The following is a 13299-nucleotide window of genomic DNA, read 5'->3' on the forward strand; positions in this document are numbered from 1 at the left end:
CAGATGTCCCAAGAGCTACCTCAATAAGGGTGGGAGGGACCCTTGTACACGACAGCAATAGCCCAACCAAGGGTTCAACTTACTGTACCTACCATCGTACCAGCCTCCTTTTCCTACCGACAGCAGCCAGCCAAGTTCCTGAGTAAACAAGTTCAGTTTTTTTTACCATCAGACTTCCAACAAGCACAAGCGACACAGCCGCGCTACGCCGCCCCTCTCGCCACCACAGCCGCATTTCACCAGCCAGCACTCTACACCTACATAGTAACTCACACATCCATCCAAAAAAATGATCAATGATATCCATTCAATACCAAGTACCCTTAATTAAACAACCACTACCTCATCTTCAAACTCCAGCTACATACAGCGTAGCCCGACAGGAGATTTCCCTCTTCCCCATGTCCTTCCTCCTCCACCCCCCCCGTTCGGAACAATAACAATAGGTTACCGGAGTGACAGACGGGACGCCCCTCCGTAGTGGTGCGGTTCTTTCATTTGGTTCCCTTACCCTTTCCGAAGGTGGAGCCTTTTTTTTTTTTTTTTTCGCCAGTATCCCCGAGAGGCTGAGGACGAAAGCCTACTGACCTACCTCCACTTCCCCCCCCCCCCTCCCCACTCTGTAATCCGTAACTCCCCTAGCTTAAGTAGGTGGAGGGGAAGGAGGAGGAAGAGTGGCCCCATTCCGGTGGTGATGGACTGATAGATAGACAGACAGTCTAGGTACTTCGTACGTACGGTAGTGCTCCGCTCTGTACTGTGCCTAGACTAGGGAGAAGGGAGGATAGATAGGGGAAGGGGAAGAAGGAGGAGAGAGGGTCAAGGCCAAGCAAGCAAGCAAGGTTACTCCATACATTGGGGGTCTACCGTTTGGAAAGGGGGGGGAGGGGGGCACTGAATTTGACAGTCAGGTACGGAGTAACTTAGGCTGTCGAGCTGAATGGACTTTTTTGTCGGTATTAAGCAAACGGTGGGTGGTCAACTAAGGTCATACATAGTATGTAAATCAGTAAGCAGGAGCAATGTTGGTAAGCGTTAGTAGAAGAGTAGTTTACTCCCTCTCTGTACTTGGGATGATGTTCAGACTTGGGATTAAGCTGGAATACCTAGTGATTATACTTCCCCAGTGACGGGATAACTACGGAGTCCTGTGTTGTGTTAAAGTATCTACAGATCAGCAGCTAGCTTCACTAAGGTACTGTACTGTGCAGCTTTGGTTACCCACCTGGCTAGCTTACCTACCGTATAACTACTACTCAGGTCACGCTCACTGATTACCGAATTGGGAAAAAGTAGACTGGCTTGGCGGTGCTGGAAGATCACTACCAAACTACAGAGTACACCGTAGCACCTCAAAGCTAACCACATTCCCACTGAGATTGCCTGTGAGATTGCCCCCCAGAAGCAGCAGTAGCCCGACGGCTCTGTCATGCAGTGAACCCTGGATCGCGCCCTGGTGGCTGGCACGCTCGCCGCTTCACCGCCAGATGCCTCGGGGTCGGTCACGATGCGGTGCGCAAGACGCAACACCTAGGATTTTGCTACAACAAACGGTGAAACCCTTTAGGTCAGAAAACTCGTTATTCAATTCAATGCTTAGATATGCTAATGTAACACATGGATATCAGTACAGAGGGACTCAATCCCCAGTAGATCTACGTATAGGAGCGTACGGCCTCGCTGGCTGACTGGCCCTTTAGCCGGTCACCTTGAAGATGGACTCGGCAAGGCGCTTGACGTTGCCCGAGGTGATACCAGCCACGGAGATACGGCCATCCTTGGTGGCATAGACGGAGTGCTCCTTGGCCAGAACGTCCATCTGCTCGGGCTTAAGACCAGTGTAGGCGAACATGCCAATCTAATACGAAGTTAGCTGCCATCCGACGTCCCAGGTAATCCGGAGGTGCTTACCTGGCTGGTGATGTGAGACCAGTCGTGCTTGCTGCCAAGCTCCTCCAGGTTCTTGCGGAGCAGGGCACGCATCTCAATGATACGGTCAGCCATGCCCTTGACCTCGCCCAGCCACTGCTGGTTCAGCTCGGGGTCGTTCATGATGGTGGAGGCGACACGAGCACCGTGGATGGGAGGGTTGGAGTAGAAAGGACGGATGAGGATCTTGATCTGAGACTCGACGCGCTTCTTCTCCTCGGCGGACTCGCAGACGAGGGAGAAAGCACCAACACGCTCACCGTAGAGACCCTACATACAGAAAACGCATTAGTGATGAACAACCAGAGAAGAAGCTTCCGAGCCTACCATGTTCTTGGCGAAACTCTGGCACAGAGCGATGTTGTGGCCCTCCTTGACGAAGTGACGGGGGGCGAAAGCATCCTGGTCAGCGTTTCCGCTGGCAAAGCCCTGGTAGGCCATGTCGAAGAAAGCAAAGTGGCCCTTCTCCTTCATGACATCGCTGATCTTGCGCCACTGGTCCTGAGTGGGGTCGACACCAGTGGGGTTGTGAGCACAGGCGTGAAGGAGGATAATGCTGTTCTCGGGAGCAGCCTTGATGTCGGCAAGGAGACCCTCGAAGTCAAGACCGATGGTGTCCTTGTTGTAGTAGCGGTACTGGGCGACCTCGATGCCGGAGTCCTTGAACACAGCACCGTGGTTGGCCCAGCTGGGGGTGGGGAGGTAGATCTTCTTCGCGTGGGGGTAGAAGCGCTGGAGGAAAGCACCACCGATTCTCAGGGCACCGGTACCGGAAATGGTCTGGGTGATGACAAGGCGGTCCTCCTTGAGCACGGCGGAGTCGGAGCCATAGGCGAGCTCAGCAGCGGCCTTGGTGAAGGAAGGGATACCAGTGATGCCGGCATATTCCTTGTCCTGACGCGAGGCAACGACCTTGTCCTCGGCGGCGCGGACCGAGGGAAGAACGTAAGGCTTGCCCTTGTCGTCACCTGTATGAACACCCCGGATTTAGCTAATGATGCCAAACGAGACCTATCTGAAGGGATACAATGATGGTTGAACTGATAAAGAGATCGGAAATGATGGGAATGCTTACGGTAAGCACCAACACCGAGGTTGATCTTCTCCTTGAAGCTGTCCGCCTTGAAGGCCTCGGTGATACCCAGAATGGCATCCTAGAAACCCAATGCATCAGCAATGGCTGCAGAAATAGCTCCTCGTCATTGAAGTACTTACGGGAGGACCCTGGGGAACCTTGGACCAGGCGGAGGCCTGTCTGGCACCGACGACAACGGTGCGCATGCTGGCGTCGCGCGCAACAGCCTGGCGGCTGGCAACTCGGAGAGTGGACAACATTGTGCTATGTGATGAGGGGAAGAAAGATGTTATCAACCGAGAGGGAAAGAAGAGCACCCAGGGATGTTAAGGAGGAGAAGAAGATCGGAGCACAGATGATGAGCTACCGGGGAATGGAGGAGGGTATGGGGAAAGGATAAATAAGAAGTAAGAAGGTTAAGAATGGGCGCAATGATGTGTTTTATTTTTGACTCATGGGAACTAACTAGGGAGTTTCCGGGGAGCAACGCGGGCGGGCTCGGATTGGCCCTGCCCTCCACACCTCAGCCGGTTGGGGAAAAGCGCATGGCGGGCAGCCTTTGGAGCCCTGTTGACCTGCTAATTACATACTATGGTACTTCTACCGACAGCTGTTGTAGGTGGTTATTTTCTTGGTGCTCATACTATGTATCATGTAGAATGCTAATTGAATTGAATCTATTCAGATTTAAGCTCAATTGCTTCCAATTTATCCCCTCACGCGTTCTTGTTACCGTAGATGGTTCTGTGCGGAGCAAAGTGGACAGACTACTGACTGTACAGTACTTACAGTAACGGATGCCGATGGTCAATCTGCAGCAGGTGCCGGGCCGGCTACATTAGAGTGTGAGATTCGGTGGTCGGCCTTTGCCATCCATCCTAACATCGCCCCATTAAACATCAATGATGATATGATGGTAGATTGACGCTGGCTTCCCCTCTTCCGTGACCCCGTCCCGCTTTTCGGTGAACTGTTTGAGAAGGAAATAGCGGCTCACTGCATGGTCTGAGGCCGTCGACTTGCCCGCCAGCTGGCTGGCCTCGGATCTTCCCCTCACGAGGAGTTGGGGTAAAGGTAAATGACCCTTTCTTATTCAACTTGCTCGGTCGCACATGTAGTCAGCCATTCACCCCCAGATGTGGTTCATTGTGCATTGTATTAGGGTCTGTGATAAAACAGAAGGAAAAAAATATGAATAGGCTTTATGGGAATTAGCTTTACACAGGTGCGAGTGAGAGTAACTTAACAGTTACCTGATTTGAAGTGGCGAGTTTTCTTCGGTGGGTGTACCACTGGGTGCACCACCGGTGTCGGCAAGAAAGCAGCTTGATCCGTCGGTTAAATTCCCCCACACGCCAAGTCTGACATGTAATCACACCACGTATTGTAAGCCTTCACTATGAATCCGTATACCATCAGGGCACTCACTTTTGACCGCGTTTAACAACTTGCATCAAATTAAGTTATCGACTGTATTTAGATGAATATAGTTTCTTAAAACAAATGCTTATTTCTCACAGCCCAGAACGAGCAAAACTATGCTATTTATAGTGGTATAAAAAGATCTGTACATCTAGCATAACGAGTGGCTGCGTGTTCAACCACAATGATCATCGGATTAGCACCAGCCGGAGGACTGGACAGAACTACAGGAAAAGCAGCAGCTTTGAGATCATGTCGTAGCTTTAGCCAAGTCGTACGCCGGCCTGGCGGTTCTTGCGAGCCGTTGCCCCCATGGCATTGTTCATACCCGTATGTTGACTGCTATCCAAAGCGCTCATGGCCTCGCGCTTCTTCTCTTCCTCAATCTTCTTCAGCCGCTTCTCTGTCTTCATCTTACCACTGCCCTTACCGTGGAACTGATGACTGAGGTGCTTGAATGCTTCTTTCTGGTTCATCGCCCGGCCATGCTCGTCCACATACTTAAGCTGAACGTCGGGCTTGTACTCGCGGTTGAACACCTCCGCCATATGACGAGCATCCTGCTGATCACGCTGCTTGTTCTCCCAACGAGCATACTCCTCTCGCTCGCGCGCAGACATGCGATCCAGCTTGCCCGATGCTCGATCGCGTTCACGCTGCTGGCGGGCTCGTTTCTCGGCTTCCGTCTCCATGCGCACCTTCTCCTGCAGGAACCGGGACCGGTCGCGTAGCAGCGAGTTGTGGTCGGCAGCGTCGGATGACTTGACCAAGCCACGTTGCTTAAGCATATTGAGTGTAGCACCCAAGCCCTGATCCAAGGTTGCTTCCTCGTCCAACCCGGTCGTGCTGATCTGCTGCTGGGCCAGGGACTCTTCGCGTTTGATGCGTTCCTTGAGATCTTCCTCATCCTCGATATCATTATAAGTCCGGGACATGTCCACATCACCATCCTCTTCAACCTCCTCCTTGATACTAGGGCCCTCGCTCTTAGCACGAAGGTCTTCAGCTGGGGTCGTCGTCTGCCTTCCATGGCGTTCGGGAAGAGTCGGTTTCTGTAGGTTGGAGACGAATTCAGAGGTCTCATCAATCACGAGACCAGGTTCCTCCTCATTCTCGTTGGAATTTCCAGTATCCATCGGTGTTTGTGAGCTCTCCTCCCGTAATTGCCGGGCAATATCCTCTGGGCGGGCTTTTTGCCGCTTCTTGAAGGCGGCGCGCCGTTGACGGGTCAGCGAGGCTTGTAGGTCGTCATCATCGACGAACGAAACATTTTGGTCTTCCCACTTCCGAGGCACAGGGGCAGGAAGCGGTTGCCCATTAGTAGAGTCCACGTCCATCGCACTGTCGTTCGGCGTAGCTGTCGACTCGGGTGTGGGGAAAAGGTCATCGTCGTCCAAAACAGCCCGCTGTTTGGTGGCCTTGGCTTTCTTCTTCTTCGGTTTCTTGATCTTGACCTCGCTGATGTCCATATAGTCGGATGTAGGGGTCTCCATGTCGAGGTCCAAGCTGATGACGTTCTTGTTGAGCTTCTCGGAAATCTCCTGTCGCTTAGCCTCCCGTTCTTCAGCGGTCGACCCCTTCGAGTCGAGTGTGAACCGCTTGCGCTTCTTGCCCTCAATCTCCTCATCGTACTGTGCCAGGATGCCGGTGTTCTCCGCCGTAGGATCGTAAGCCGGCTTCCGCTTCTTCAGCTCCGACCGCTCCGTGGCCTTCTCCCTCTCCCGCAGATCCAGGTTCTCCAGCTCATCGCCTTCCTCCTCGTTCTCGTCGATCGTCGTGTCCTTGAGCGTCAGGATGTGATCCTCGCCGCCCCCGAAGTCCTCGATCTCGTGTCCGACCTTGATGCCGGCGAGGTCTGCCGCCGAATATTCCGCGGCCCGTTCCCGCTCCTCGAGCTCCTCCGCCAGCCGACGCGCCCGCTCCTTCTCGATCTTCCGCTGGCGCTTCTTGGTCTGCATCAGCCAGGTCTTGGTGTCCTCCGCCTCGGCCTCGCCGAGCGTGGCGCCCTCGAGTTTGGCGTTTCGTTGAGCCAGGTCCCGCGCCCGCTTGATGGCGGCGTTGCGTTCCTCCCGTTTCCGTTTCGCTTCGGCCTCATCTTGCAGTTGCTTCCAGTTATCCGACGCCATCGCCTCCCTCAGCTCGAGGGTACTTCCGGGCTCTTCCTCCTCGCCGGAGGATGCACCCGAGTCATCGTCATGTTGAGCGCCGGGCACAGGAAGCGGCTTGAGGCCGAGCGCAGCTCGGACCTTGTTGTGCTGCTCGATGGACACAGCGTCGGCCATTTTGAGGCGACTGATCAATGACTGCTAGAAAAAGAGCGTAGACAGACTATGCGCGCAGATGAGACTGAAGGGTAAGTGAGAGGATTAAGATGAGGGAGGGGGATAAGAGAAGAGATGAGTATGGTGTACTTCTCGGTATGAGAGTGTTTCTTCTTGAAGGTTGAGATCACCCATCCATCGCAATCGCCGCCTGTGCAGCAGGAAAGGGAAGGCGGCGAGCGGCGGGACTCACTGCGACCGAGTTACATAAGCAGAGCCAGTCTCGGCAAGGTTTAGCGCGGTCAATTCTCTTAGCGCGGGCTTGGCGCGGTCAATAAAACCCTCCCGGCAATTTTTCTTCCTTGGGGTTTCTTCTTTTCTCTCTTTAACACATCACGGATCTGTGTCCAGCGATCCTGTTCACGAGAGCTGAAGAAGGCAGCTTGCTGTTTTTTTTCTTCTTCTCTTGTGTTTCGGTTGATTACTGGACAGTTCGACGACTTAAGGAGCCATCACTTCTTTGTTGGTGGTCTTTTATCATTCCGGTCGACAGATCTCAGATTAAAGGTCGGCACTGGGTGTTCGCTCTGGTCTTGAGCTCCCTTGTCTTCGGACTTGGTGAGCTCGGCCGGAGTCCCCGGTTTGCTGACGGCGTCATATTCCTACTCTCTTTACCGATTTTGGCCGTCGGCCGATGAGGTTAGGGAATAACCATGACCAGCCAACATTCCCTTTTTAGAATCCCTAGGATTCTTATGTGAAATCCGCGCAATCGTAGTCTAGTTGTAAATTGATCATGACTGTGGCTTACCCGTCCTGTCTTCTCTATCTGGGATATATGCGCCATCTTGCAAGTGTGCCGCGGGCTGTGCAGGTAGATCCTGCGCGGCCACATTCTGTTGCGCTTCTGCGCAAGACCGTTTTGCGCCAAGAGATGCTACTATGCTCTGCAAGGCGCCCGTACTGTTCCTCCATCGAACAACAATGCTCACGTCTGATGAGGCCAGCGTAAGCAGCTACCTGCAACGCTGTCCAGCCATCATGCCCGCAAGGTTCCCTATATACTCCGTAATGATTTGTTCCATGCCGCTCATATCCCTCCCATTGAAGCCCATAACGAACCCCCAAAACAAGAAGATGTCCGCCACTACAACAGCTTCAGATGGCCCGTCACTCCATCCACAACGCTCTTGGGTCCCAGGACCCCCAAGACCGTCCGGCTCCCGCTGGCGATCTGCGTCCGCCCAGCATCCGTGATCACGCGCGCGCAGAGGCCCAGACTGATGGCCTGCGCGTACAGCATCTCCATCTCCTCCTCGGACTTGACCTGCAGCGCGATCTTGGCCTGGCCCTGCGACTCCCAGCGACGGAGCAGCGGCGAGTTGGGCGTGTGCGCGGTGAGGTATTTGTAGCACGCCAAGGTGGCGTGGGAGCATTGAGCGGCGATTTTGCCTGTTGATCACAAAATCACATTGAATCAGTCCAAAGTCTCTCCATAGCCAACCAAAAAAAGAATCATATCGTGGTCGATGGGCATAAAAGCATCCGGTAGAAAACAAAGCAAATCAAGCACACTGGCGAAAATACTCAAGCGGCCTTGTTTAGGAGGTAGAAAAAGAGGTGCCATGAATCAATTCGCATACCCTTGGTCATTCCCAAATCCGTCCTCACAACCAGCACCAACTTGACTTCCTCGGCGGTGTTGTCGAAACTCGCCAGCTCGGATCCATCGCCTTCGTCCTCGCTGTCCTCGTCGTCTTCCTCTTCCTCCTCGAACTCCTCGTCGGACGAGTCGCGGTGCACCTTCACGTTGTAGCTGTTCGGCCACCCTTCTTTCTCTTTGTTGGAGAACAGGCCGAGCGAGGAGCCTTGGCCGATGAAGTAGCCGGTGATGCCGGCGAGGATGGCCGTGGCAACGACATAGGCTGTTGTCGAAGGGGCTGCGCGCTCGAGGTCGGCCATTGTGGGGTTGGTTGGAGTTTTGTGGTTGTTCGGTCGTGGTTTGGTGGTGGTTTGAATTTACTGCGATGGGCGGGATACTAACTTAGCTAGCTACCTCTTTTTTTTTTAGGTGCGGCGGGTGACGTGAGGCGGGACGCGCGCGGTCTGGAGTTGCTTAAGGTTCATCACCACCATCCATCAGGCTCAAAATTACAATCTGGGACAATAATCCTCAATGTTCTTTTCCATATTCTTTGCTGGATTTTACAAAGCATTATCCAAGAGAATCAGGAGAATATATGTCCTCTACTGAAAATTAGGACCTATGCCAAAACTAGACATACTCCAATTGACTCGGCCGGTGTACTGCTATCTCATTATATATACATCCCTATCCACGAAAAAATTGAAGTGCTACCATCGTTATCTCATGAACAGCGAGGCCTAGTTGGGACGGGCGGCAGGTCCAGGGTTGACACGGCGGCCCCTGGTCAATGCATCAGTGACTGCTGCTATTATCACAATCGAGCCCGGGAGACTTACATGAAAGTTCTGCTGAAGAAGCTGATGAAGAGCATGAAGAGCCAGCTCGGGATAGAGCCGAAACCCCACATGACATAGCCGAGAGGAAGGAGAAGCCCGTTCTTGGCAAAGAAGCCGTCGGTAGGGTGCAGGAGACCCACGTAGGCCGGGGTCTGCTCGAAATGCTTCTCGGAATGAAGCTTGTAGATCGTCTCGGGGGTAACGGTAGTCGTGTTCAGGTGCGCGGTGTGCAGAGTAGTGGGAGCACGTCCCTCGCCCAGCTGGGCCTGGGGGACCTCGAAGTGCCAGACCGAGGGAGCGCTTGCGGACCAAGCAGCGCAGAGAACCTGGTTTGCCTCACAATCCAACCGAGCAAGGTGAGGGGAGGTGGGATCGGCGGAGAACAGAAGAACGGATTCCTAGAAGATGAACATGACATGTTTAGCGGCCATGAGCACGAGCCTCGGGGGGGCCTTATGTCTCCCCCCTTTAGTGTTCCGGGGCGGTCTTACATTGAATGACTTATCCGCTTGAGCACAGCGTCCGAAGCATGTCTTGTTACCACCGGTGACGAAGACGAACCAGTCCTGGGGATCAGAGGCTGGCTCCAGAATCGACTCCCAGTTGGTCAGATTCAACTGCGTGACGGGCTTCGCCTGGATCTTCTTCTGCTCGACGACCTTCTGGACTTCCTCAACAGTAGCAGGCACAACCGGGGTAGCAGCTGGCAGATAAGCCTTGGCCTTGTCCAGCCAACCCTGGAAACGGTCTGCAAGGGGAACTTGTTCTTGTGCCAGCGCGAGCGCGGGGGCAAGGGCGAGGACCTGGATGAGACGCATGATGATGATGCTATAGAAGACGACGCGTGGTCAGTAAATTATCAGGGGAGGTTTGTCTGCGGCTGCCGTGGACGAGGGGGAGAGAATGAACATACATGGTCTGAGTTATCTAATGCGATGAGCGCACCTTGAGCAGAAACTGGATAGGGTTGAAAGACCAGATGGTGGACAGCAGGCAGCGGAGGGAAACAGGCAACCTGTGTTGACAACAACTTGAAGAGGTTAGGTGAAACAGCCACGATGGACAGACTGACAGTACTGTACACTCACCTAACGTACGTTCGTACTGTACTGTACCGAGTAAAGTCTCCGCGACAGGTGGCCTAACTCTAATTGGAGCTTCCGCGGCGGGAAGCGGGGAATTCGCTTCCTTGCCTTTCTGGAATCTCTTTTGCTTCTTCCCCCCATTGTATGTGTGTTTGATGATTGATACCGATTGTCAACCGCTGGTTGCAAATCTATTGTTGTGTATTGAATTAGAGACAAATATGGCTTTGTCTAATGTCAAACAATCAGCGGATATTGATACTGGACCTACAGCAACCCAACAATGGAAGATCGTATCTCAACAGAACAGAGAGAGAAAATCAATGACTTTCAATTGTGCTGTTTCTCCCTAAGTAAGGTAAAGGCAATACCTATCAAGTAGTGACCACTGGCATTGGAGATGCACTATGCTTCTAGATAGTCTTACCTCGCATCTTGTAGTTCGATTCACCTGCTTGTATAGATGAGTTCAACTCGACATTCTCGATTAAGATAATAAGCATAGAATGAGATGGAATTGACCCTATAGTCTGATGTGCTACAAGTACTAGTCCTTGTATATGACCTCTAGACTCGATGTGCCTGCATCTGAGTCGCGGCATACCTTGAGGTAACAAACGGCATAGAACCTTCGCACTTGCCAGGACCATGTCTGGCTGTTGCACCTTCCGCAGTGATTGAAACGCGAGCAGCACTGGGAATTCAGTGTTTAACTCTAGATTCCATCTCTTCAATTACCGCCAGTCATGCTATGCTATTCATTGATCTATCATCCGAGTATAGATATACATACCATAAAGACCATACCACAACGCTGTCAATCTTTCTGTGAAGGCTTGTCAACCATGGCAGAGATGATAAAGTACTGCGCATTTTCCTTTCATAGGATTATTCTGGCTTTTTCAGTGCTGGTCGTGCTCTGTCAAGGCAGCAAAGCCGTGGCGGGTGGTGATACTGAGCTTGGTATGCAGGAAGTTTCTTCGAAGTGCGCATGTTAGCACCAAGAGGAACCCATCTAACCATTGGAGCAGTGACAACACTAGCCACTGAGCTTGCTTGCAGCCAAGCAACCCCAACGGCCGTCCAGAAACGATCCACTACGGCTTCTCCCAATGACTTCCCTATTTGTACCGACCTGAGTGGCTCTTTTCGGCCTTTCTGTCTTCCCAAGGATGGTACCGAAGTGACAGTCGATGCGACGTACTATGTGACGTGGAATGCCGACTTTTATCCTTTGAATGCTACTATCACCATTGAGCTGAGATATCTGAACTCCTCCGAGGGCGACTCGGCATACACATCCGAGAGGATCGATAACAGCTATGGCTATACCCATATCCACATGCGCGAAGATTGGCTTCAAGGGAAGCAGCGGAATGCTTTGACGCTCTATATCATTGAGCTAGATGCTGTGTCAGACAAGCGAGCCAGTATTCGACAAGGACCAACCATCTTACTCCACCTCCGACCCACGGAGCACCGCAAACCCTCGCCCCAGCTGTCATTCAACAGACTCGCATTGTACATCGGTCTCCCCGTCAGCCTTGGGGTTGTGGTACTTGTGGTTGCCGGTCTGTACTTTGGGATGCGAGAGAGTAGACGGATTGACCTTGGGAATATCATTGGGTCCCGTGACAAAGGTTATGGGATCGCAAAGTCCAGGGAACAGCGCCTGGGTTCTAAGGCAGGCAATCGCGAAGGGTCGGAAGCGTCCTCAGGACTTGGAAGATACACGGATGACATTGACGCTAGCATGTCGCAAATTCTCCAACCTGAGCATCACTTTGATTTAGAACAGAGTGCGAGTTTCGCATTCAGGCGGGACTCGTCTAAGCTGAGGAGCTGGAGGGTTTGAGCCTCCCAGGTCCGAGGCGCACAACCTTATGGATCATTTGACAGCGAACTGTGGGTCGATGTATGCAGAAAAGATCTCGTATCGCTGCAAGATTAGCCTTATGATCTCATCCGAGTCCTTGTTGACGAGACGGACCTCGATAGCTTTATGTCTGATGTCCGGTGCTAAGTCCAATGGAGGTTGGATTGGTAAGACAGGAGAAGTGGGGATTGTATACAGTTATTAGTGCTTCGGCATCTCTGTTCTCTACGCTTCATGCAGAGCAAGAATGAATGCAAGTAGAAATATGCGCTCAACATAGCCAGCCTGTTACTCTATGCATCTGTACATTGCTGCGTAGTACACCGCTCTGATCATTAGTAAAACTACACAGCATGTACAGTACTGTATCTTGAAGTTGAGATATGACTCAAAAGGAAGTTGCACTCCACAATACAGGCTTTACCTCTTTTAATCTAGCTCAAGCCACAGGACCTTCCAAGAATCCAAGGTTTGTAACCTGAGGCCGCACAGGCCACCGGTACTGGAGAATGACTCGGGGGTCCGCCGCGGGCGGCCGCAAGCCCCAACTGAAGGGGCGGGAGACGGTTACCACGTAAGCACGCTGACCAACAGGAGGCCAGGAAATGAAAATCAGGAGCGATGCCGGAGGGACCGGCCTAGCAATGAGTCAAGCGTAGTGGAAGTGATCAAGATGGCCACGGCCATGTAGTCTACCGTTGGTATTGGGCACCTAACAGATGTCATGATTCAACAAGAAAGTGTCGGTTACCATGGCGATGTTGAACTAGTCAAGAAACGATTTTGATCATAGCCAATAGCATTGTGAATAGGAGTAAGAATTGAGAATTGATTATCAATCTCGTGTCGGTCGAGCCTGGCTGCCTACCGCGGCCGACGCTAGTTATCAAGATGCGGCGCTATCTCGAGGTTAACCACCTGCCGATGTCGGTTGCAGCCCTTCCCCAATTATGCAACCCAAATCCAGCCCTGACTGGCTCCAACTAATTAAGGGAGAAAAAAAAACCCTAGAGGCAAACCCTGACCACATGCAATGATAGGACGCATAAACGAAGATCTGCCTCAGCTAGGTTTTCATACGAAAAGCTAGTATTGACAGCACAATGTCAGGTACTTGGACACTGAGGAGTAGAACTGGCTCTCACCCCCAGCGTGGCAAACAACCAA

General features: G+C 52.4%; 4 protein-coding genes across 4 annotated transcripts; 1 reads left to right on the forward strand and 3 right to left on the reverse strand.

Moving 5' to 3' along the window:
- Nucleotides 1-1562: 1562 nt before the first annotated feature.
- On the reverse strand, nt 1563-3360 carry BO86DRAFT_385967 (putative aspartate aminotransferase). Its single transcript, XM_025671228.1, has 5 exons — nt 3145-3360; nt 3005-3083; nt 2257-2897; nt 1912-2199; nt 1563-1858 (listed from the first exon to the last, which is right to left on the reverse strand). The coding sequence occupies exons 1-5, from the start codon at nt 3262-3264 to the stop codon at nt 1697-1699; spliced, it is 1290 nt and encodes a 429-aa protein (XP_025531570.1). The 5' UTR covers nt 3265-3360; the 3' UTR covers nt 1563-1696.
- A 1156-nt stretch (nt 3361-4516) lies between these two features.
- BO86DRAFT_385969 (U4/U6-U5 snRNP complex subunit SNU66) lies at nt 4517-6889 on the reverse strand. Its single transcript, XM_025671229.1, has one exon. It carries the CDS (start codon nt 6706-6708, stop codon nt 4690-4692), a length of 2019 nt encoding a protein of 672 aa, XP_025531571.1. The 5' UTR covers nt 6709-6889; the 3' UTR covers nt 4517-4689.
- Nucleotides 6890-7834: 945 nt separating this feature from the next.
- On the reverse strand, nt 7835-9989 carry BO86DRAFT_415940 (aminoacyl-tRNA hydrolase; the record flags this gene model as incomplete). Its single annotated transcript, XM_025674942.1, has 5 exons — nt 7835-8139; nt 8331-8634; nt 9016-9019; nt 9172-9569; nt 9663-9989. 5 exons carry the CDS (start codon nt 9987-9989, stop codon nt 7835-7837), a joined length of 1338 nt encoding a protein of 445 aa, XP_025531572.1.
- A 1112-nt stretch (nt 9990-11101) lies between these two features.
- BO86DRAFT_445557 (DUF4448 domain-containing protein) lies at nt 11102-12202 on the forward strand (the record flags this gene model as incomplete). The annotated part of the gene is made up of 2 exons (XM_025676456.1): nt 11102-11241; nt 11319-12202. The coding sequence occupies 2 exons, from the start codon at nt 11102-11104 to the stop codon at nt 12109-12111; spliced, it is 933 nt and encodes a 310-aa protein (XP_025531573.1). The 3' UTR covers nt 12112-12202.
- Nucleotides 12203-13299: the final 1097 nt, after the last annotated feature.

Source organism: Aspergillus japonicus, assembly GCF_003184785.1.
Source record: "Aspergillus japonicus CBS 114.51 unplaced genomic scaffold BO86scaffold_5, whole genome shotgun sequence".
Classification (NCBI taxonomy): Eukaryota; Fungi; Ascomycota; class Eurotiomycetes; order Eurotiales; family Aspergillaceae; genus Aspergillus; species Aspergillus japonicus.